At 47.1% G+C, this 23,889-nt stretch overlaps 1 protein-coding gene across 1 annotated transcript in view; it reads left to right on the top strand.

Annotated features, from left to right (window-relative positions):
* Positions 1–23,889, top strand: part of LOC138259654 (disintegrin and metalloproteinase domain-containing protein 33-like) — a 371,113-nt gene that overhangs the window by 184,115 nt on the left and 163,109 nt on the right. Inside the window, exon 3 of the mRNA XM_069207553.1 lies at positions 5,974–6,050. Coding sequence (XP_069063654.1) covers positions 5,974–6,050 — 77 coding nt within the window. The remainder of the gene's footprint in view (positions 1–5,973; positions 6,051–23,889) is intronic.

Here is a 23,889-nt window from a genome sequence, read left to right as displayed (position 1 = left end):
ACTTTGATAACAAGCGCCTGCCCAACCAGGAGCCGGAATGTACCCCACGCCGTTCACACCCCACACCCCACCTGCTGCTACAAAGAATAGAGCTATCCTAGCTCCGGTCACGTTAAATGACAAAGACATACAAGAAGTGATGGGGGGCTGGAGTAACCTCCGCCCCCGGTAGCTCCCCCCGGGCGCAGGCCCGGCCGCAGGATCCAGGCTGCCCTGGGTGATGCGGGTCACTGCTGCCCCCTAGGGTGGCCTGTGCTCCTGATCCAAGGGCTCCCGCCTGCCTCATGCCAGCGGGGCACAGGCCGGTTGGCACCCGAATGCTCCACCCCGCGGTGGCACAGTGGGCATATACACGTTAGAATGCGATTTGGGCTAGAGCATTCACTAGATGGTTAGATGAATCCACGCATCCCACCCATCCCACAGCGCATTGATACCCCCAGGGGTGATTTGTCGCTCTATAAATCCTCGTTGTTTGACCCATCACTTTTGAGTTTTCCTCTGTGTTTATTTATTGAGGCAGTATGTGCACCGTCCAGCTTCTTTTTAAGGGTAGTTCATGTATGAACGAGCCATGAGTTTTAAGTAAGATTTATAAATATATTTTCATCTTTCTTGGATACATAAGCAGCTCCCACGTGGTGGTTTTAATCTAACAAATGGCTAGTGAAACACTAGTTGGGACATACGCTGTGCGCTGCGAGTCACGCCCGTTCCTGGATTCAGCAACACACGGTTGAGGCCGAAGGAACGGTTTACCTGAGACACACCTGTGATAATCAGGAGTGTGTGACCCATTGTCTGTCTTTGCATGCAGCACTTACACTAGCAGTAACACTGTGAAACTAGCCCGAATTATATAGTGTCTGTTCATAAAATGAAGAATATTTGTATATAGCGCCTCAAAGCACGCTTATGTACCATAGTGCCATAAAGAGTGTGGCACTGTTACCCAATTTACTGATTTATAACATCTGCTCCGAGTGGGCCTGTTGGCAAGAAATCAAACTCACGACCCTCAGGTCACAATAGACGTCAGCGGTGAGTGTTTATCCGACTGAACCCCCCTGACCATCTCGCTGGCTCATATGCTCTATTTGGTTATTGAGTTTGCTTGTTATGAAACATATTCTGGTCGTTATGATTATGAAGAAGATTTGTGAAGCGCACTGAAGCCCGGGCCAGGTGTATTTGCGCTGATTCGATTGAATGTGGTAGTCAATCATTATTTTGCTAAAATAACGTTTTTTAAGCTGTTCTTTGAAAATCGATACATTGCTCTGTTCCCAAAGGGGGTGGGGAGACGTTTTCAGAGCTCACACTTAAAATAAGAAAAGGATCGATCCCCAAAATGGGGCCCCAGAATTTGGGTACCGAACAGAGGAGGGGGGAGACGGTTCCAAACGCAGAGAGAGTGTCAGGCCTCCGGCTGCATGGAAGGATGGCAGTGACGTCATGAGCACCATTTCAGGGGGCACCCATTGCAAGTGAAATACATACCCCTGTGGGTGGCGAGAAGGTCCACAGCGCCCGCAATGTTGGGTTGTGTTATCAGCATTTGAATAGCACATTTCTTCCATTTGTAGTGCCTCGTAGCGCTTTGGGAGTCTGGCCAGTATTTCCACTGTTCTGTGGTTTCCACCGAGCCTACTTAGAGCAGTTTGAGGTTTGGGGTTCCTTCTGGCCGGCCTGTGTCTGTCCAGTGCCACGTGTCTGGTTAGCAGGGCAGTGTTTGTTTCAACCAGAGTGTCTCTGCCCCATGTGTTATTGTTAGGGCAGTGTGCATTGCAGCCAGCATCTGTCAGTGTGTACTGATAGGTAGGTTAGCAGGTGTATTTGTTTGTTTCCGACCTCTATCCTGTTTTGTGTATCAGGGCAGTGGGTGCTTCTGTTAGAAAGTCACAAGTCTGACCGATGCATTGTATTCACTTACTCGGGCAGTGAACTCAGGACAGTACGCGTCTCCTCGATGTTGTGTGTTTGGCTATTGAGGCAAGGTTCACATTCTGTGCAGTGTGTCTGCTTCCGTTACCAAAAACATAAAACACCGGACTGACACTAATTATCTGGCATATACAATGTCACAAATATAAACAAGCACTGGCAAAGCTAAAAGGACTGTAATTGTCTGTGAGCCTTTTGAATGTGTCAATGCTTGTTTGGTTTTGTCTTTTTTTATTTATAAAATTATTTTACTGGTGGAGCTGCTTGGCCCTCGCTAATATAAATGAGCAATGGCTAAAAGAAAAAAAATCATCTCAGAAAGCATGCATTGCCATAGTAGTGCCATTCACCGAAGAGGACGACATCATGTGCGGATGTGCACCTTGTGAAAGAGCGTCACTCATAGCGATGTCAGCCAATGCCTGAAATGGGCTGACCCATGCTGTGTGCGGTAGTGTTCTGAAAGAAAAAAATCAATGAAAACAATGGATCAATGGATGAAGAGGGCTGGCTAAAAAACCTTACAAGTTAAAATATCATTTATATCATTTTAGTAAAATCAGAAGCTTTTGGCTAACAATATAGATAACAAGCATTTGCAATGCAACGGGTCTCGCGTTTGCTCGAGCTATTAGCATTGTAAATTCCTAACTGGACTTTTCTTGCCACATAAATTGAAAATTAAAAGTAAAACAGTTGACATAAGCGAGCCGATTCAAAACGCCACGGCTGCCATGCGCGTGAAGGAGAGACACAAAAGAAAAAAGAAGTTTGCTCACAGTCAAACGTATCGGCAAAAGTGCAATTGCCATGTAACACGGTCAATGGCCAAGGAGGTAACAAAACTGCCCCAAGGAGGGACAAAGGTAAAGCATTTACCAATGATAACAAAGGATTTTTGAAAGGCAAGCCCACGAACGAGTGATAGTGATGAGCCTGCGGTGGGCGTGGTTAAAAGCCCACAGATAGATTACAACAGGCCAGAGTATTTGTGTGCTCGACCTAAAAAAACAGTATTTTAAGCAGTGTATTTCCCCACTAGTTCATGCAGCGTCTGGTTAAAGGGGCAGTCTTCATTCCTCTCCTGCCTCACAAGAAATTAAACTCAGCAGTGCTTAACTTGAGCTGGTGGTTGCAGGTGGGGGACACCAGCACAAATTTTTGGGGACCGGCACTTATTTATCTGCATTAGACTTATATTGAGAGCAAGATATGAAAAATAAAAAAAGCAGGAAGGCAGAGGAAGAGAAAGACCTAAAAACTTCTGGAACAGGGGAAAGCAGGGACCGCAGAAGCGAGGTAAGGCGAATTGTGTGTCTGTTAGCAAATTAAAGATGGGTTTAGGACTACACAACATTGGAACTCCATGCAGCCACATTTTAATTATACCAGCCGTGTTACAGAGCAGAGTTCTGCTTTGGACACCGGCACTTTTTCATTTACAAATTAAGCACTGCATCTCAGAACAATTTAAAACACATTAGCTGCAATACACCACATTAACGCATTCCCAGCATGGTACAGTCTGTGGAATTTCAACCCCATGGAGGAATACAAATGGCAAAACCCCTCAGCAGACAGATCAATAGGCATAATACACAACCTAGTATGTTAGTGATATCCCTGAACCAATCAGCCATGTCATATTCTTAACAGTGACCAATAGGAACAATTTCCAAAGAATGCATCACACAAATCACTCTTCTCTGGCCAAACACCATGACACCAGATCATTCCCAACTCAGGTCAGTGACAACCCCAGAACCATGGGGAAAAAGCTCCCAGACTCTCAAAGTGCCACAGGGCAACACTAATGTAGAAAGCGCTTCACAAATGCTGACAACAGATCATAACCTTCCAGCTGGAATACCACTGCCTACTCTTATGTTAATAGGTATTTCACTTGCAGTAATGCTGTAAATAGGTTCAAGAAAGCAGCGCTTACACACTTGTACCTATGGTGGTAACACAGACAGTAATGGTGGCATGAGGGGAGTGGTGAGTGGACCAGTCAGGACAAAGGAGAAAAACACTGCCCTATATACTGAGATATGATCTGCTTTTCTCCCCGCCGTTGCACTTTTGGCTGTCATGCACCAATGCGCACATCCATGAGCTGTAGTGCAAGAGTGTGTGTGTTCTGTCAAGGGTCGGTTTTGTACTGGAAGGGGATTCTTACAATACAAACATTATGCTTTAATACTTTACTCATTTCCTGGGTGTGCTGTACAGGGCAGCACACCTGCAAAGTAGGACAAATGAGAAGAGTTTTAAAACTTGCTCCCCCGTTACGCGCGCCTTGAGGAGGCGTGAGTTGTTGGTGCAGCTCTCAGTCTACCAATGTTGGTAGATAAGGATTTTGCGTCAAAACCCATGGGTGGTTGCATGGGAACGCCCACATACCAGAGAACCTTTCTCTTACTTTAGGCAACTTTCACCACAAATCAGGGTTTCCATTGGAAAGTAAATCTCAACACAACATTTTGCGATACGATGCAACCCCAGCTCAAAGTGTTGGTAAATCTGGGCCAAAGATCTGCCATCCACATGGTGTGCTTGGATGTCGGAGCAGTGCTCGTTGTGGTGGGTAGCTCTGGCTGCACCAGTGTCTGCCCAGTATTTGATTATTGGGCAGCATCCTTCTGAGGCCAGAGTGCACCTGTGCAGGAAGGTATGATAAGTACCAAAAAAACATAAAATCGCAACAATTATGTTTCAAAAAAATAATTAGGAGTTGGTCTTTTGGAAAGCCTGAAATGCGTATACAATATTGCCTAAATCAAGACGCGGTCTGTGGCATCAGCTGCCAACACCACCCTCACCAATATCACTGAAGCTTGACGAGGATCACACATTTCCCTACCTTTGCACAGCGTGAAATCTGTTTTGATGTGTGAGTGATGGTCACTCCTTCCTGAGCACTTTCTCTTTTGCTTTATTGCCTGATAAAAGTAAAAGACACAGACGGTATAAACTATAAGGTTAGTAAGTCACGGCTCCTGCGACACTGAAGGGGCGGCGCGGTGCGCAGGAAGAGGGGGGATTAACGAGGGAAGAGAAGGGGGGGATTAAATTAAAAATAAAATAAAAAAACACTAATCCGTGCCGCCGCCTTCATGACTGCGCTGCTCCTCTCCCCTTCTCTGCCTGCAGGCACGGCTCCCAGCCTGCCCTGCAGCCAATCCTGATGCTGCTCGGAGCAGGGTCAGGATTGGCTGGGAGCGCCCAGCCAGGGCACTCCCAGGGAGACTGGGAGCCTGTGAAGGCTCTAGTTGCTGGGCTGGAGAGAGCCCTGTGCGCATGTTTGTTTGGCCAGACTGAGGCCCAAACACACTTGCGCTCTGAGGGGGAGTGCTGAGCACTCCCCCTCATTACTCGTCACCCCCGTGGCCCCACCCCTTTTCCACAAAAACAATAATAAACGAAGTTTATTATCGTTTTTGTGGAAAATGTTTGCAGCTTCCGCTGCTGGTGAGGGAGCAACGCTCCTACGCCCTTATGGAGGAGTCGCCCCTGGGGTCAGTGATTGTGATGCCAACCAGCTGGTGAAGCTGAAGGGCAAGGCACCATGGGGAAGAGGTAGGCATGTGTCAGGATGAGACGTGGCTGATTCCTCCCCATCCCTGTCTGCTTACAGAGGCACCGCCTTTGTGGAAAATATCTCACTCAATGGCATAGCAAGGGTGCCAATGGACCTAATACTTGCACAGAAAATTGCCTCCCATTCCATAGGTTGATGGTAAGAAACATCTTTAATTTGGTCGAAGGGGACTTTTCAAACACTTGGGCCCTGGTGCCCCTGCTCCTGCTGCACTACTGATATCTAGGTCCACGCTCTCAATATCGCTAAAGTCCAGTGGCCTTCTCCCTACAGGTGCGCCCTCCCTGTGACGTGTACGAGGAGTGCATTAATGGACTCCAAGGGCATTTGTGCTGAGTTTATGCATTTGATAAATGAAGGTATTTGTGTTCTGTCCAGTGACTTGTCTTATGCTGTTTATTAATTGTACTTCTGATTCTTTCCCACAGGTGGAGAGCCCGCCCCAGGGAGAGATCGTGGTGACAGCCGAAGGGAGGCCGCTCGTATTGGTGGTAGAGAGAAATCAGTGAGTACCCCGGGGGTACCGGGAGAGCCACCATTTTAATAATAAGTGACATCTTTGTCTGTATTGTCACTTCCTTGGTCAGGCCTGGGGTAACAAGCACTGACAAAGCCAATAGGTATTGCCTATGAGAGTTGTTGGCTTTGGCGATGTTTTGTGGCCGTGCTGTTCATCACTGATAATACTTTGCAGTGTGGCTAAAACTGATTTTAAAAGCGCTATGATGCAGCAAGGGCTGGATGCATCATAGTCCTTCTTTCTAACATTATTTCTAGCCATGCTGCACAGCAACTACACTGCTATAACGCATGGCTACAAATAATTGTGAAAAGCCAGCAAGGCCCATGCTGTAGAGCATGAACAGAAGGCAATGGCAGAGCCAATAGTCTCAAAGGCAAGACCTACTGGCTTTGCCAAATCTTGTTAGGTCTCAGCACAACACCCCTGTGATTCTGAACAATCAGTTAATCTCCTCAAGCAGGAAAAGAAAAAAATGACATTTGCCCAAAAATCCTGTCACATAAAGAAAGTAATTGTGCCCATGTCTTAGTGAAAGTACATTAGGAAGCTGATGTAATTTGTTGTCACAATAAAATCAGGTATCGTCCGTTGTCAAAATAAACATCCATTTCAAAGGAGAAAATGGTTTCTTTGAAGTGTGGGTGACGTAGTAAAACAGCTGCAAGTGGCAAGAGGTTTAACGACGACAATAGGGAAAAAAGTAAAAGTAGTGCCTCAATCACAGCACAATCAGCGGAAGGACAGCAATCAAGCTAAAGCAATTACTACTTGGTCCATGCTCCAGCCGAAAGAAGGGGAAGTGAAGCCAGCCAGCACCTGCCAATTAGACAGCAGCAAATAAGAGTGGCAGTGAATCTAATGAATGTTAAGCAAGGGGGAGGGTCCCAAGCTCTTGCAAACAAGAGCGCATGCAGCATATGCACAGTCGCAGATGAGACCTGAAAAATTAGCTACAACCGCTGGTTTGCATCCTCTGAGAACAAGGAGCTAGTCTGTAGATTTAGGCCTCGCGTGGAGAGGTTCTGTCTATTAAATATACTGCTTGGGAATTCTGGAGAGAATTCTCTCATTGGAAGATTTTGTAATGCACACTTTAAAAATGGACTGTCTGTAGGGCCACTGAGTCTCAGGCTGTTGTGATGTTCAATATGCAGGGCATTAACTGGGATGACAAAAGTGTGGGGGTGAGGAGTTTCTCTAAAAGGGGCAAGGCCTATGTAATTAAGGGAGTGGCTTAAACACAACTTAAATTTGTGTTACTTCCACAGTGTGCCACCTGACTGATATTTTGGTTCCTCTCTGAGTTTTCTGTTACTGCATCCAGATATATAACACAAAAACACCTGAAACCAGACACGACTATTGGCTTTGTCAAAGGTTGTTAACTGATCAAGATAAATGAGTTACAACAATGATTTTGTTGTAAATAATATTGAGAATGTTTCAATTCTGAAATTGTGAGACTGTGATTTAATCTTCACTGAGGGCTATGAGAGGAGTAGTGGTCTTCAGAGTGCCTCAATCACTCCTGTTATAAACACCTGGAGGTGACTCAGTCCAAAGTATTCTCTAAACAAGAGTAGTATGTTATAAAAAAAAAATGAAACACAACATCCTGGAAATAGCTAACACTTTTAGGGAATGCAAGATTAAGTAAAACGTGAAATATAAACAGGCCTCAAACCGCTGAAATGAAATACCTTAACGGTTTGTACCTTCATTGGATAGATATCGGGTAGACATTTTCGCAGTAATGTTAAGGACAATGATGCCGGGTGCGACAGGAGCATGTTTCGATGTCCAGGACTGAGACCTGGAGGCACCTGGACCACTCAAAGCCCTGCCAGTGTGGATGCTGGCCCAGAAGGAGGACAGTGTTGAGGTTCTGTGGTACCAGAGGCTGTGCTCCCGCCTCCCTCTGCCAGAAGGAATGATGGAGACCTGCAAGGCGTTTTGTATTGAATATCTGGGATTTGAAACCTGTTGAACAAAAAACCTCCCTCCTCCACCACTTAACACAGAAAGACTGTCACACATAAGCCAACAACCAACCCGGGGGTGATGTAGCCGCTTCTGTGCCATTTCCTGTTTATTAATAATTAATTGCCACCATTATGTGCACATTCAGCTCCTTTACTCACTTGTAGTTTCTGCAACGTTGAAGCTTGGCTTTACTTAGACTACAGGAAGTCTACAACTATTAAATATTGTGAAGCAGGTTTGGTAAAACATCTCTTTGGCATGTAGTAGGTGCACTACAGGGTGTTTACAACCCCCTTTACCATTCACTTCAGGTAACCAATCAGGTTGTGCCTTCACTCAGTGAGCAGTTTCTAAATAGCACTAACATTTTTTATAGAGCCATAATTTACAGTATGTAATGCACAATACAACAGGGAACTTGTTCGATTCTCACAACAGAGGTATTTAGCAAAAATTATTTGGGCTATGAAAGTTCAAGAGTAATCTTTAATACTGTATTCTCTGCAGAATTCTAGATCAGGGCGAGTTAGTTCTCAATCAGAATGAGCTGTATTTTCATCCTGTCCTCATGTTTCTTCCATCTGTCAGTGCCTGGGAGAGTTCTTTTGCTGACATGTTTCGCCCCTCATGAGAGACACAGGCAGGGTCTTTGTCAGGACCTTTTGGGCTGTATTTTTTGCATCCTACTTCTAGGATTCATAGTTGCAAAACATAGCAGTGGTAGTCTCCTGAGATGTGCACTTTCCAAAAAATGGCTGTTGCTCCACAGTAATGTAAAATATGTCAGAACAAATGTCAGAACTGTTTCCTTTTGCAGCAGAGGTGCCAGAGTGAACCCTAAGCACCTGCCTCCTTCGGTGCCTATGTTTGCTGCCTATAGATGACATAACTATCCACAAGGAGGTGATAGTAACAACCATTTTTGACAGTATGCATGACACAGGAGCATGGAAATTTACAAACTTTAGAAAATGTACAGTCCAGTGATTTTGTTGATTTGTGGATCAAAGACGGACACGGCTACTTACTAACAGGAAATGCCTCATGGCGGAAGCTAGATGGATGGTCTGGCAGCGGATGGCAGCACCTTATAGTTCACAGGTACAGGATCTATACAGCTAACACCTTCTGCTGCTGAGATGCGGCCACATTCCTCCTGAGAGCCCTCAGTGGTTGTGGAGCTTGTTTTAAGGTAGACCAGAGCTTTTATTCAGAAGGCTGTGAACTCTTTGGCTTTTGATGCAGAGTAAAAAATGTCCTAGCTGACGCATCAAGAATTTTCAATTCTATTAAGGACACGGAGGCGAGTATTATTGTTCCTTTATTTTACTGAATAATTCCAGTAGCCAATTAAAGCACTTGAAACTCAAACTACATAACCCATGAGCCCCAGTTGCTCAGTGTCCTGTCCAGTCAAAGACCCGCTCCCTGTATATATGCTCCTGTCACCATAGTCCTTCCTCTTTCTTTGTGAACCTCAAGGATAATGCTTAACAACCCAAATCCAACGAAGAACCTTTTGGAACAGCAACGTCCCCTCCGCAGCGAATTCAACTCAGCAGTCAGTGGAACTTCTATCACGCCATTCACCAGGATACCATCTTTGGTCCGTTCAACAAATTCATGTGCATTTATTATCTGTTCCTGAGGAAAAACAAAATAAAGTGAGGAATAACAATGAATCATGTGCTCTAAATCAATCTCGGGTGGGAAATTTCAAACAACATCATGATGAAACCATTGTATGTTTAATCAACACTCATAATACTCTTAATTACATGAAACATTTTAAATACAATATTATGTTCTTATGGGTGGGATAATTCCCGCCTCTCTGTCCTTAATAGAATTGAAAATTCCTGATGTGTCAGCGAGAACATTTTATATTCTATGTCAGGACCGGAGGACTCGGATTATGGTCGTTTAAAGCTGAGCCACCAACGTGGATGCAACGTCTACAATTGGTTTGTGAAAGAACACTTTGATGGTGGAATCAGACCAGTCAGCTGCGGCCAAAATATCCTCTAAAGAAAACCAGTAGAAGAAGACTTCAATGCCATGGCTCCACGCACAGATTGAGCCCCAAAAAGGGAGATATCAACCCCAGCTTCTCCCAACAACCATTTAACCCAGTGGGCAAAGTTGTCACTGAAACCTGACTAAAAGTCTTCTGTAAAGAAATGAGAAATTGACCCATGGAATCTCTACGAAATTCCTGCGTACATTCCACATGAGCTTTCAGACATTTTACAACACATAACTTCTGATTATGAAGGAAAGCAGGATATGACACAAAACGTGATGCCGTTTTAGTACATCTGGAAATAGAGCATGAAACTCCAGATGGGGTAAATACTCTACCTGCGATATCCAAGGTGCGCACATCTGAAACACGCCTACAGGCAATCAGACACAGAAGAAGTGTCAGCTTAGCCAACAGCTGTGTACCAGAAAAATCTTTCTTAGCCGGTCAAGCTCTCAAAAATTGCAGTACCACGTCAACATCCCATAAACGGAGTATTTTGGTTGTGGAGGGCGAACCATCCTAATACACCTGAGGAGTTTACAGACCAAGGGATGCTCCCCACAGGCTTGCCAGCCAATTGTAGGTGACCTGTCAAAGCAGCAGAACGAAAATTATTAATTGTTCTATTAGCTAAACCTTGAGAAGCCAGTTCAGATAAAATGATTCACTATTATATCGTATTCCAACCTCCGAGGGATCAATACTTCATTCACTACACCAATGTGTCCATCTCTTCCAGGCCGCCTCATATCACTTCTGAGAGGAGGGAGCTCAAGATTGTGACAAGAAGAACATTGCGTTCTCTGAAACTTCCAGCATTTGCCAAAGTGTCCGCAAAGTCTCCAGGCCATGACGGGCAATCGATCTCGAATCACCAACGGATGAGAAAGACTCATGGGATCAGAGAAGAGATCTAGGAGGGACTGAATCCGTATTGGAGGACTGCAAGATAATGGTATCGCTACTGTAAACCAAGGTTGGGCTTTCCAACACGGGGTCACCAAGACTATCTCCCTCAACTAACTCTGCACCTGAGAGAGTACTCTCTGAATCATAGAGAAGGAGGGAAACGGATGTAGGAGTCCCTTCGACCAAGATTGGAGGAGGCATCCGAGCTCATCGCTAGGGGATCTGGCTTCTAGCTGTAAAAGAGTGGGAGCTGAGCATTCAGGCGAGGTGCAAACAGATCTATCATGCACAAAGCCGAGTGTAGATTCAGGGCTCGAAAGATGCGGGAAGTGTGAGTTCCAGTCCCTGCTCCGTGAAGTGTCAGTACAAGCCCTGCTCCTTTGGTACTGGAAGGTGGTGTCAGTGCAAGCTCTGCTCCCTCGGTACTGGAAGGTGGTGCCAGTACAATCCCTGTTCACCAGTACTGGAAGGCAGTGTCAGTACAAGCCCTGCTCACTGGGTACTGAAGGTGGTGCCAGTACAAGCCCTGCTTCTGGAAGGCAGTGCCAGTACAAGCCCTGCTCCTGGAAGGCAGTGTCAGTAAAAGCCCTGATCCTTGGTTACTGAGGTGGTGCCAGTACAAGCCCTGCCTCTTGGGTACTGGAATCCAGTACCATTACAAGCCCAGCTCTCGAGTACCGGAAGGCGGTGCCAGTACAAGCCCTGCTCCTTGGTTACTGGAAGGTGGTGCCAGTACAAGCCCTGCTCCTTGGGTACTGGAAGGTGGTGCCAGTACAAGCCCTACTCTCCAGTACCGGACAGTGGTGCCAGTATATACCCTGCTCCTTGGGTACTGGAAGGCGGTGCCAGTACAAGCCCTGCTCCTTGGGTACTGGAAGGCAGTGCCAGTACAAGCCCTGTTCTCCAGTACCAGACAGTGGTGCCAGTACATCCCGTGCTCCTTGGTTACTGGAAGGCGGTGTCAGTACAAGCCCTGCTCTCCACTACTGGAAGGCAGTGCCGGGACAAGCCCTGTTCTCCAGTACCGGACAGTGGTGCCAGTACATCCCCTGCTCCTTGGTTACTGGAAGGCGGTGTCAGTACAAGCCCTGCTCTCCAGTACTGGAAGGCAGTGCCAGTACAAGCCCTGTTCTCCAGTACCGGACAGTGGTGCCAGTACCTCCCCTGCTCCTTGGTTACTGGAAGGCGGTGCCAGTACAAGCCCTGCTCATTGGGTACTGGAAGGCAGTGTCAGTACAAGCCCTGATCCTTGGGTACTGAGGTGGTGCCAGTACAAGCCCTGCCTCTTGGGTACTGGAAGCCAGTACCATTACAAGCCCAGCTCTCGAGTACCGGAAGGCGGTGCCAGTACAAGCCCTGCTCATTGGGTACTGGAAGGTAGTGCCAGTACAAGCCCTGCTCTCCAGTAACGGACAGTGGTGCCAGTACATCCCCTGCTCCTTGGTTACTGGAAGGCGGTGCCAGAACAAGCCCTGCCCTCCAGTACCAGAAGGCGGTGCCAGTACAAGCCCTGCTCTCCAGTACCGGACAGTGGTGCCAGTACTTCCCCTGCTCCTTGGTTACTGGAAGGCGGTGTCAGTACAAGCCCTGCTCTCCAGTACTGGAAGGCAGTGCCGGGACAAGTCTCTCTGTATACAAGGAGAACGTGGTTCATATTAGCCAAAGTTCCCGAGCATGCGAAAGTATGCAGGGCCTGACGTGGAGATAAATAAATCAAGTTATTTTGACAACCTCACCACTAACCACAGAAGACTTGGGTTCTGCCAGTTGCAAGCTCTGCATAAAAGCAGCTGGAGTCAAGAGTCTCACCACCCTGGTCAGTTGGGGCCTTTGGCGTGGTCTTGTGCAGCGAATGTGGTCACCACGGTGGAGTGGTCCAACAGCATACATACCAACATCTTACAAGAGGACAGTGGGCGACTTAAAAGCACAACAGTGGCGCAAAGCACGTGTTTCTCCCATTAACTTCTACTGAGGCCTGAATCAGGTCTCTTGTCATCTGTGCAACTTACAAGTCTGCTGCTGCAGGATCGGATATCAGAAATGCAAATATACATTTGTTTCCCTTACCTGCCAGGATGACACCGAAAGCACTATCGCGGGCAGAGTGCAGAGCGCGTGTCTGCAGGCTCTGTCCTGCAGGAGCAGGTTGCTGGCACTGCATAGGCACACAAGACCAGTCCCTGTCTGCTGAAGCCCACTGAGGAAATCAGTAGTTTCCCATCCGAATTGGGGGTTGGGGGGTGGCATGTACACAACAGGACAGTGAGAGCCACAGCAGTGGTCTGATTTTCTTGTAGTGGCCTTAGGCCCTGGGCACTATCCCCCTGGGTGTGTGGGGTGGAAGTGCGTGAGCCTTCCTCCATCGGGTAGGAAGTGTACTGAGCCTGTCACTGCATGCCACTGTGTGCACTTGCACAATCATGATCAAAAAGGTACTGAGTCTGCCATTGTGTCCCAGTTGCGCATACTTGCACTATACATGTTTTTATATATACTGAACCTGGCCTAGCTTGCCAATATGTGCCCACTTGCACCCTGGTGTTTTCATGGATATTGAGCCTGGCACGACTTGCCAATGTGCGCACAATTGCACAGTGGTGTTTTCACCTATATACTGAGCCTGGCACAGCTAGCCAATCTGTGTGCACTTGCACAATGGTGTTTGTATATATACTGAGCCTGGCACAACTTGCCAGTGTGTGCACACAGGTGTTTTCATGTACTCTGAGTTGTCACAGCAGGCTTGTATGGGTGCACTTGCACCTTTTTGGTGATCCTAAACTTGTTTCTAGCCTGACCCTGCAGACTTGTGCATACGCCAGGGCACATGTGACCAGGGCGTGCAGAATACCCATGTGTGTTCTTGCTGCCCATTAGAGCTGGTCTACCCACAGGTTAACATGGGGGAAAGTTTATAATTACTCCTTGCTGCAATCGGGGAATGCAGTGGAGCAGCCTCATGATGTTTACTATCATTGGACTCACAACAACAAACCCTTTTTTGTGGTAAAGGTGGTTTCATCACTAATACCCTAGAAATGCCATTTCAAGAGAGTGGGCATTTCTATGTTCTAAAAACTCTCTACGTGTGCTTTTTAATTCAGCTTCATTCCACTGGAAGACGGGCAGGGTAAGTACACCTGTGCATTCACCAGCGACAGCTGTAAAAAACCAGGCAACTGGAACAACAGACCTCTGCCATTTGAGGGCCTGGCTGGATAGACTGGATGGAGAGGTTCTGACACTTGGCCTCTCTGAGCCAGATCATGGCACCACTAAAGGTAAAGATCTGCATTCTACAGCCCCATGGCATACAGGACTGAAATTTAGGGGAGACATCTGTGCTTCAAAGGGGAACCCTTTGAACCACCACCAACTTCAAAGGCATATTTGACTATAACTATAAGTACCGCCCTTCAGCAACTTAGAGAGTACAGTAGCAGGGACGTGGAACCAATGCCACTGGACTGAGTGGTGCACACTGCAGAGGAATCTGTTGTGCACAGGAGTATTTATTGTCCTTGGAAGGGATCCCCGCACCCTTCGCATCGTGGCTGACCTGGACAGACTGCCCGCTGCTGTGTGGCACTCTGAAGTGCGCTCTCCAAGGGCTTGTAGGCGTGCCTCCTGTTCTGTCTGAAGGCCTTAGGGACATCAAAGACCTCCCGCGAGGGACCTACACTATCTACCGGTGTCATCTGGAGAGCGGTGCTCTCCTCCACACCTACATCATCAGCTGGACTCCAGCTGGTTGCAGGGGTGTGAGCGTAGACTAAGTATTGTGCCTGGAGACAGGAATTGCCTGGTGCGGAGCCGTCAAGGTACGGCCAGTGCCTAAGGAGTGTGGCCCTTCATCATAGGGCCACTGCACGCATTATTGTCTTGTTTGTTGTGAGCGGGTTCACCGGTTCCAGGACCTTGCGAGGCCCGCTTTTTTCGGGTGCGTCTCATTTCTCTTGTGTGACACTAGACTGCATGCTCATTGTATGTGATGCCCATCTCATAGGATGTGACCCTCAGAGGTGGGGGTGCATCTGGAGCAGTGCCGTATTCTACCTCATGTGGCACAGCTGAACTTACGTCTTTATGTGTGACCGGATTATCTGGTGTGACTCAAGTCATCGCATACCAGACGTTGTGCCTTATTTCAGGGAGATACAGAGTTTACGTTTTTGTGTGAGACCGAAGCATCTGGGCTGACTCAAGTCACTGCACACCAGACGTTGCGCCACATTCCAGGGAGGTACAGAAGTGGAGTTCTTCGTGTGTGACTGTATCGTCTGGTGTTACTCACGTTATTGCGCACCAGATGTTATGTCTGATTTCAGTGAGGCACGGCATTGGAGTTCTTCATGTGGTTGTCCGGAATTGTCTGGTGTGACTCAAGTCATCGCGCACCAGACTAGTGCCTCAATCCAGGGAGTTATTGCATTGGAAACCTTTTTCGGGTGTTATCGAATTGGGTGGGTGACTCAAATCATCGTGCCCCAGACGTAGTGCCTCCTTCCAGGGAGGTATAGCATTGAACACTTTGCTTGTGGGATCGGAATCATCAGGTGTGACTATAGAGTCATTGCGCACCTGACATTGTGCCTCCTTCCCAGATGGTGTTGACTTGGTAACTCTGGGTGTGTAACCGGAATTGTCGGGGTGGCTCAAGTCATCATGCCCGACATGTGCCTCCTTTCCGGGAGGTGCGGATTGGTAACTATATGGGTTTCGGAGTGCCTGGCCAGGCACCGCTGTAACTAGCTTGTGGCACAAGCGACCCTCCCCATGCTTTGCAGACCACTGTTTTAACCTCCCGATTGGTGCCCAAACCTCCATGTGTTAACTGTTGCCGGATCAGCTGTTTTCTCTTTCTTCCACCCTACCTGCTCTGCGGGATCCTGAGAAGTGTGACTTTGGCCACAAGCGGCCTAGTATCCGGGTAGGGGATGCTTTCATCTACAGCTCGTGGGGTAGCAAGAGCTGGTTGGCAGGTGGAAGGTGGTTTGGGGCCCTGGGTGTCTGCGAGCACAGTGACATTAACCGGCCTGATATCAGTACATCACATTAGGGTGCTAGGAGCGAGTGCGTGCAAGTGCGTATGTACGCGCTGCCTTATATCTGTGGCGCCTCCTAGCAGTGTGGAGTGAATGTCAGGGAGTGCATGTGGGTGATTGTTGAAACAATCACAGTGGTGTTGCCATACACGTTATTTCTTGCCAGAATATCCTTACGTTTGAAATGGAGTTTTACTTGTGTAGAGCAGGGCGTGGAAACACTTATTAACATAGTGAATCAGGGTGTGCACTGCAACACTGTGATATTTATTTGGGGTAATCTCTAGGGTTGGTCTCAGGCTGACAACGTGGAGGTGCTGGGAGGGAAAGTGTTCTTTTTCTCACGTGTACATACTGGTTATGGTGTTTAACACAGTTGGGCCTAGTATTGCGAGCAATATTTCTAAATTTGATTTATGCCCAGATTTACATGATGATCATGCTGTGTTAATAATGTGTGTGCTGAATATAAATTCCTCATGTGAAGTCTCTTTTGTGGCGCTTATTGTGTTTGTTGTGTGGAAGTGCTGTGCCAATGTTTTACACATTGCCTCTGTGATAAGCCTGACTTCTGTGCCAAGTTACCAAAGAGTGAGCGCAGGTTATACAGTGAGTGTAATGACCCACCCCTGATGGAAGTGGAAGGCTCTACCTAGCTGACATGATGTTTTTAATAACTAGAAAATTAAGGGGTAATGTCAGCTGCCCTTTGCCGTATGCACAGTGGGGGAATGAAGAACCCCCATAGAAGACTTGTGCCACATAATATGTCCTCCCAGCATCATCTGCTGAACATTCTTTGTTTACTGTGTGACATGAATGTGGTTGCATTGTCTGGTTTGCTGAGTGTGTTACACATGGATATTAGATCTTAAATGTATTTTACAGACTGATAGACCTTTGCATACTTCTCTTGTGATATCCATCACCCAGCAACACCCCCGATATGTGAAGGTGATACACCCTGAATGGGTGTAGTGTGCCCCCTACTGCACTGTGTACCCAACACACACACCATTTTAATGTGGGCATAGCTTCAGGGGGTACATTTGGAGTGTGGCACTGCCAAATAAATGCATTCTTTGTTCGTTCTAGGGGCCTGGAGTCAGGTCTCTGTGCTGGGTTTTCCCATCATGAGCCAAGAAAGACAGAGACAAAGATGTCCATCTGGTTGCTGAATTTCAAAATGTGAAACCAGATAACCTGGAATCAATACCCGCTTCCCTTCTTGTCCAAACTGTGAGAAAATAGTTTGTTTCGCAGAGCCTCCGTTTCTTTATTGTCTGTATGAGCGCACTTATAAATATTTGAGTTTAGGATGTGTGCTATACAAGTGCCTCTTATGTTTCATTTAATAGTCTATAATGTTTCTCCATCTATAGTAAGAATCTAGGCCACGTTTCGGGGTTACTCGACTACTGACTCGCCTCTTAGGGGCATATTTACAACACATTGGCATAGGGCAGCGCTGCAAGTCTTTTTACTGTGCTGCCCAACGTCAATGTGAAAGGGCAGGAAGACACCATACTTATGAACTACAGTGCATTCCTGTCCTTTTCCCCTGCAGTGGCGCACAATTGGCAGCCTAGCTCCAACACAGACACCCTTGCACCATGGTGCAGGGGTTCCTGTGTTGCATGCAAGATTGTTTTGGTGCAATAAGGTGCACCTTCCTGCACAAAAACAATTCAGAGAGGTGTATTCATCTTTCTTTGTGTGCAGCAAAATGCAGCACACATGGAAAGAGGAAAAAACAAGGACAAATTAAAATATTTCTCCTCTTTACGCCATCCCTGGGAAGGCGTACAGTTTTGGCATAGTCCCAGGTTTGTCATTTAGTAAATTTGGGGCAGAGTCTAAATCCATGGGTGTTACGTGGGGAAACCAATCCACATACCCTTGGAAAGGCCCCCCGATGCAGAGTAAGGTTCTGCAGTCTGCACCACTGGAGCGTAAACAAAAGTGACACTCTGGCAGTGCACAGGGTTTGTAAATATGTCCCATAGTTCACTAATGGCATTGTCAGTGGGGGTGGAGGGGAGCAATGAATATATCTAAAAACGATCTAATTTGATAAATATCTGTCTAAGCAGTGATATAATCTGATTTACTGAGGTGAAACGCCTCTGTGTGATAATGAGATTTTTTAATCTTGAAAGAATTGTCTTTTATTTGTACATTACGTTTGTTGCATGATAAGTGCCCTTATTGCCTTCTGGGATGAAATTAAGTGCAATTGACAAGTGCCAGGACTGCACTTAATCTATGTATTGTAGTGCATCTGAGAGTGGCCATTCAGTCCTATAGAAATTATTGCAATGTTTATTATAAGTGATGCAGGTCTGCTGAAAGACTCACAAGGGTCCTATGGACAGTACTTCAGTGCAGCTGACATGTGCCAGTACTGTACTCCTAGAAACATGACATCAGATGTAGCCTCAGCACCTCATTATTTGAAGCATGCTAGGCAGTGCTGGCCATGTCACACTGAAAGTACTGGAGTACTACTGAGGGATATTTCTGAAAATGTCACTTATCAGCTTCCGTCGGACGATGATAATCCTTTCCTGGTCGCCGCTGGAGTACGCACTGATGTATACAGATTAAAAGATCCAACCCAATGGGATTGCAGGGTTTTACCATAATCCAAGTTCCTTCTCGGGTTTGGCATCTGTTGTCCACGACACATGCGCTGTTGTATTTTGTTGGTAATGATAGCGCACTAACCCAGCTGCAGCAGGAAAAGTTAGCCCTTAAAAAGCTGGGAGAGGAAAGGTTTAGAGGTTGTCTAGGTGAAGTGGGGTGTCGCTGTATCGGAGATGGAGAGACACTAAACTAAGAAAAGAGAGAGCACAAGAAAGGAAGACAATGCCATGGTCACTAACTCCCTGCAGGAGGATTAGAGGCCTATTCTCGCTCAGTTTCAAACTTTCTTGAGCATTCGAAGTTGGTGTTTGTCCAACTACTCAAAGATTCTGAAACTTCAAAATGTTGACCCAAGCACACAAAGCCCTGTACAATGAAGGACCAGCTTACATCAACAAACACTTGACCTTCTACCAACCAACCAGGCACCTACAATCCACCTCCCTCTTCCTCACAGACACACTTCTGATCCTCTGATCCAACAGTGAGGATGCTGTTTCTCACACCTGGCGGGCAAAGCATAGAACAACCTTCCGATGCACCTCAGGACCACCCTATCGCTCCAGCAGATCAGGAAAGGACTCAAGACCTGGCTGGTCGAATGAACAGATCACCATGAAGCACGCAGCAACTCCAGCAATTTGTGACCCTCACGGGTGATTCGCCATGCTTTACAAATCATTGACTGATTGACTGAAAATTCTATTTGCTGTTTGTAGACTGCAATATGCAGTCGCGTGTCAAGCTTTTTTTTATCTGTAACTCGTGCCTTAAAATGCAACAGCAGAACAAGCAACCTGGAGCTGGATGTTATAGTGAGAAACATTATGGATTTCAGTGTAAAGTCAAGAAAAGAAACTCCAATCACACCCACAAGTGACATGTCTAGGGAGTCCCGGGCCAGGTAGAGGTTACAGGCAACTGACGAGCTTGAGACTCGGTGAGACTCACAGCTGTGATCCAAAACAGGATGGGACAAAAAGCAAAGTAGCTAGAGGGGAAAAAGGATCAAAACCCATTCTTCACTATACACAAATGTTTGCCTTATAGTACGTGAGACGTTATTCTGAGCTCAACTACTATGTGGAAGCTAACCCACAGCACAGCTCCTGGCTCTCAATGGGCTCTGGCTCTATGGTGGTTGGCAAATGCAACCAAGAGCCCAGGTGAAGCCCCACAGCAGAAGACAGGGGACTAGGCAGAGGGCTGTGGATGGCGTGAGATATAAGACAGGCGGCAAGGATGGCAGGACCGTGGACAGGTATCAATTAGTGCCATGAGCATAGTGCCCCCCTCTGATCTCTTCCTGTTCCCCTCATTGGAGGAAGCCGCCTCTTTTTATGGATATATATAAATATATCAAAATGGGATATTCCCTGTAGCGAGTCCTTACTAGTGGATGGGGAAACCAAAGGATCTTTTAGGGGGTAGTGTGGTTGAGCAGCCTTAGGCTTATCAGAGAGGAGGTACACACAGTCCGTACATGAGACACACGACTCAAGAAGGAGATCCACACCAATAACAGATGTCTTCATATATGTTTTGGCACCAGAATCATTAGGATTAGGTTAAGTACGTTATTCAAGGAGAATCTTTGCAATTTTAAAAAGTCAACACTAAGAGCATCTATCAGTAGCTGCAATGGGTTATATCTTGAACCACGGGTGCCTAAACCACCCGTGGTTCAACAACGAGATCGGAACAACGACCTCGCTCTAACCACTAATGCCTTTACCACGAATGCGTTTACAACGATTTTACCGTTGTAAACACATTCCTGGTAAAGGCATTAGCAATCAGCATGCACGACCCAGCATGCTTCCACCCCAGCCCCCCACCCCACTCCTTAAACATAAACCCTGACCCCCATCCCACCCTAAACCCTAATCACACCTAGCCCCCCACCCCACCCCAAAAACTAAAAATACCCTGAGTCCCCACCCCGCCTCTAAAACCTAAACCCTGCCCCCCTAAACCCTAATCACCCACAGCGTTTCGCTTTCGTTTTTCACAACCTCGTGGATCCGGGCTCGCTCTTCCGGGTGTTTCCTGCTGCAATGTTATCCTATGACAAGAACAACAAGTATTGCATTCCAGTATAGTTCAGCAACTTAAGGGTCAATTTCCTGGGCTTTAGGCAAGTACCGGGCATGGGTCAAAACCACACCAACAGGTCACACCGGGCAGCACAGGGGCGGCTGGATGCATAGGTGTAGTATGGCGTCGGTATCCTAGGGTTACTCAACGGAGATCGGTCCGGTCGAAAGGATGCTGCAGTTGAAGACTGGGGTGGAGGGAGCCTACGTGCAGAGGCTGCAGGCGACATCTGGCAGTCCACAGTGGGCAAGTCTAAAGTGGGCTTTGTTTCTGGAGGACTAGGGAATCATGCTGGCACCATTTGGTCCACTTCAACTCGGGCTGGTTGGCACAGGTGCAGTGATGCTCTCAGGTGTCGGGTTTTCGGCAGTCCGGAGTCTTCGCAGTTTTGTCTTGCAGTGCATCCAAAAATGCAAAGAAGCAGTTTGGCTGCTTCACAGAAGTCCCTGGATCTTTTTTGAAGGGTGGGAAGTCTTCCTAGGCTGTGGAGGCACAACAGCTGCAGGACAAGTCAACTTTGGCGCAATTCGGCAGGAGCAGCAAACAGACTGGTAGGGCTAGATCAGTTGCTTCCTTTTTTGCTTTTGTGGCTCTTCAGTGCCTTTCTTCTTAGGCTGACAGGAATCTGATTTCCTGGTGCCAGGAGCCCTCTAAATACTGCATTTAGGAGTGCTTCTGGGAATGTAGGGTGGTAGCCAATGGGCTAATTACCCTCTATATGATCACTTCCTGTGGGAAGGGGGCATAACCCTGTCCCAACACCAAGATGGTAGATTTCTAAATGCTGTGTCCACCACCAGGCAGCTCCCCTTAGGGGTGGGACTGACCTTAGGGGGTGGGCAGACTTCCCTGAATTCAGAATGTCCCACCTGTCCAGGTGCCAACCCTGGCTTCACTCACTTGTGAGTGAAGCCAGATCTGCATACCAAGAGCAGTGGGCCTCTTTGACGCCCCCTACTTTGGAATGCAGATTTACAGGGCAACCTGTTGGGTGGGGAGTGTAAAGCACCTCTCCCAGAGCAGGCTTTGTGATTGACCACCCAAGAGCACAGGCCCTCACCCTAGGAGGTCAAACTCATGTTTGGTGGTGGCAGGCTGGCTAATACTGGTCAGTCTCCACACAGGTAGTTGGTAGGTTTTCAGGGGGCTCCTCTTAGGTGCATTTACTAATAAATTCATCATCAGTATCAGTGAGGGTTTATTTATACAAGATGTTTGGTACCAAACATCCCTATTTTCAGTGAAGCCATCATGTAGCTGGGAAACTTGTAGTGTCCATTTTCCAGCACACATGCGTGAATGGCTTCCCTGTTCACTCACTATGTCTAAGAATCGACAAAGACATAGCCGGGTTATATCTGCTCATGCGGATATGTCCTCACGTGCAATGTAAACCACCCTACCTTCGGGCCGTATGGCCTGCTGTGGAGAAGACTTACATACACTGCAAACAGTGTTGGGAAACATGGCGCACAGGCTGTGTACCATGTCTTGTTTTCACTTTTAGTTGCACCACGACACGCAGTCTGCAACTGCAGTTTGCCTGTGCTTTGTGAGGGGTCCATGAGGATTTGCGCTGCCATCCGAGGGGACCGTTTTTGGAGCCCAGGCCCTAGGTGCCAGGGCTTCCGTCTACAAGGGATTCAAAGGGGGTCCAAAGGTATTGTTAATTGGGGAACAATTGTATAGTTTTAGTGAAAGAGCTCTTGGATTGGGAACCTGGTTAGCAGGAACCCAGTGCACTTTCGGTTAAAATTGCATTGTATACAGGCAAAAAGTGGGGATGACCATGTCAAAAGAGGGTATTTCCTACACTCATTGGCTGAGATTCTTTAATGATCAGTCAATATGATAAAATTGCACGTTCTTGAGGATTGCCACTAGGTGATAAATGTTCCCACTCAGAGAACTGACTGATATTCTGAAAGTGCATTAGTGATCTCACTTCGGTCTCACTCACATACACTTTGTGTGTGCAAGTTTGTGGTGAAACTGGAGGATGGTACATGGTCTGTGTGTGCAAGGGACACTTGTACTGTTCAATCTCTTGTGGCACATATTCTCTTTTTGAGTGAGGGAATCTCTCCCTGCCACCTTTTTTTTCAGAAACCTGTGCCCATTGCAACTCTTACTTTTGCCAGACTCTACAATGGGAGTGGAGCATTCCAGATTGGCATGCACCTCTCCTCCCTCCCATGTTCATGTGGCTCTGCCCAAAGCCCCCTAGTAAGTGTGTCTTCCTCTGTATGAAGTTACCCCAGTGTGCGAGGGTAGAGATTAGAGGACACTTGAATGACCAAAATTTCTGCTCGATAAAAAACATCAGCGTAATGATTTGATCTGTGGGCATACTACCCCAAATGCTAGTGCCCACTACATGTGTGGAAAGGTGCAGGTGGGTTTGCCTTTGATATGTCCTAGTTGTATCACCCAAAATCACACCTTTATCACTGCAAGTGTTTCTTTCTGTTTTTTTTTTTTCAATAATTTATATTTCATAAAAATACTTTGGCTCATACATGCTCTCCTAGAGGCATGTGCCAGACATGTGTGTCACACCACATCCAAAACCACACAGGTGTTCTTCTTTGGGGTTCTGTGGGGCACACAATCGGCTTTAGCAGAGAGTGGTAGGGGGAAGAAGATGGTCAGTTGGCACATGAGAAACAATGCAGTGATGGGCGTCTAATCATATGCTGCCCACGTCTCGCCACTTAGTACCCCTGGCAGTGCCCTTGCGACCCCCTCGCCTCTGGGGCTGAAAGGTCTGCAGCAGGAAGAGAAGCTAAACAGAGCTTTAAGAAGCATGTGTGTTTTCTGCAGTGTCTGCCCTTGTGTGTTCTTCAGTCCACAACAGGAAACAGAAGACTGATGAGGGTGGGACAAACCTATGATGTCATCAGGGATCGCACATAGCTGCCAAGGATCCAGACTGCTCATGTGTGACATTTCCATGACTTCAGTGTGCGTATGAGTGACATTCCATTGCCTAATGTGTGAAATGTGTGACATGTCAAGTAACACGTTAACACAAGTTGACGAAACTATGAAGTCTATTAAAATCGGCAACAGCGTAAATTACCCCATTTTGAGCAATATTATCCTCTGGAAA

Source organism: Pleurodeles waltl, chromosome 1_1, assembly GCF_031143425.1.
Source record: "Pleurodeles waltl isolate 20211129_DDA chromosome 1_1, aPleWal1.hap1.20221129, whole genome shotgun sequence".
In the NCBI taxonomy this organism is placed as follows: Eukaryota; Metazoa; Chordata; class Amphibia; order Caudata; family Salamandridae; genus Pleurodeles; species Pleurodeles waltl.
The sequence above is the reverse complement of the archived record's forward strand: the minus strand, read 5'-3'. Positions and strand labels throughout refer to the sequence as shown.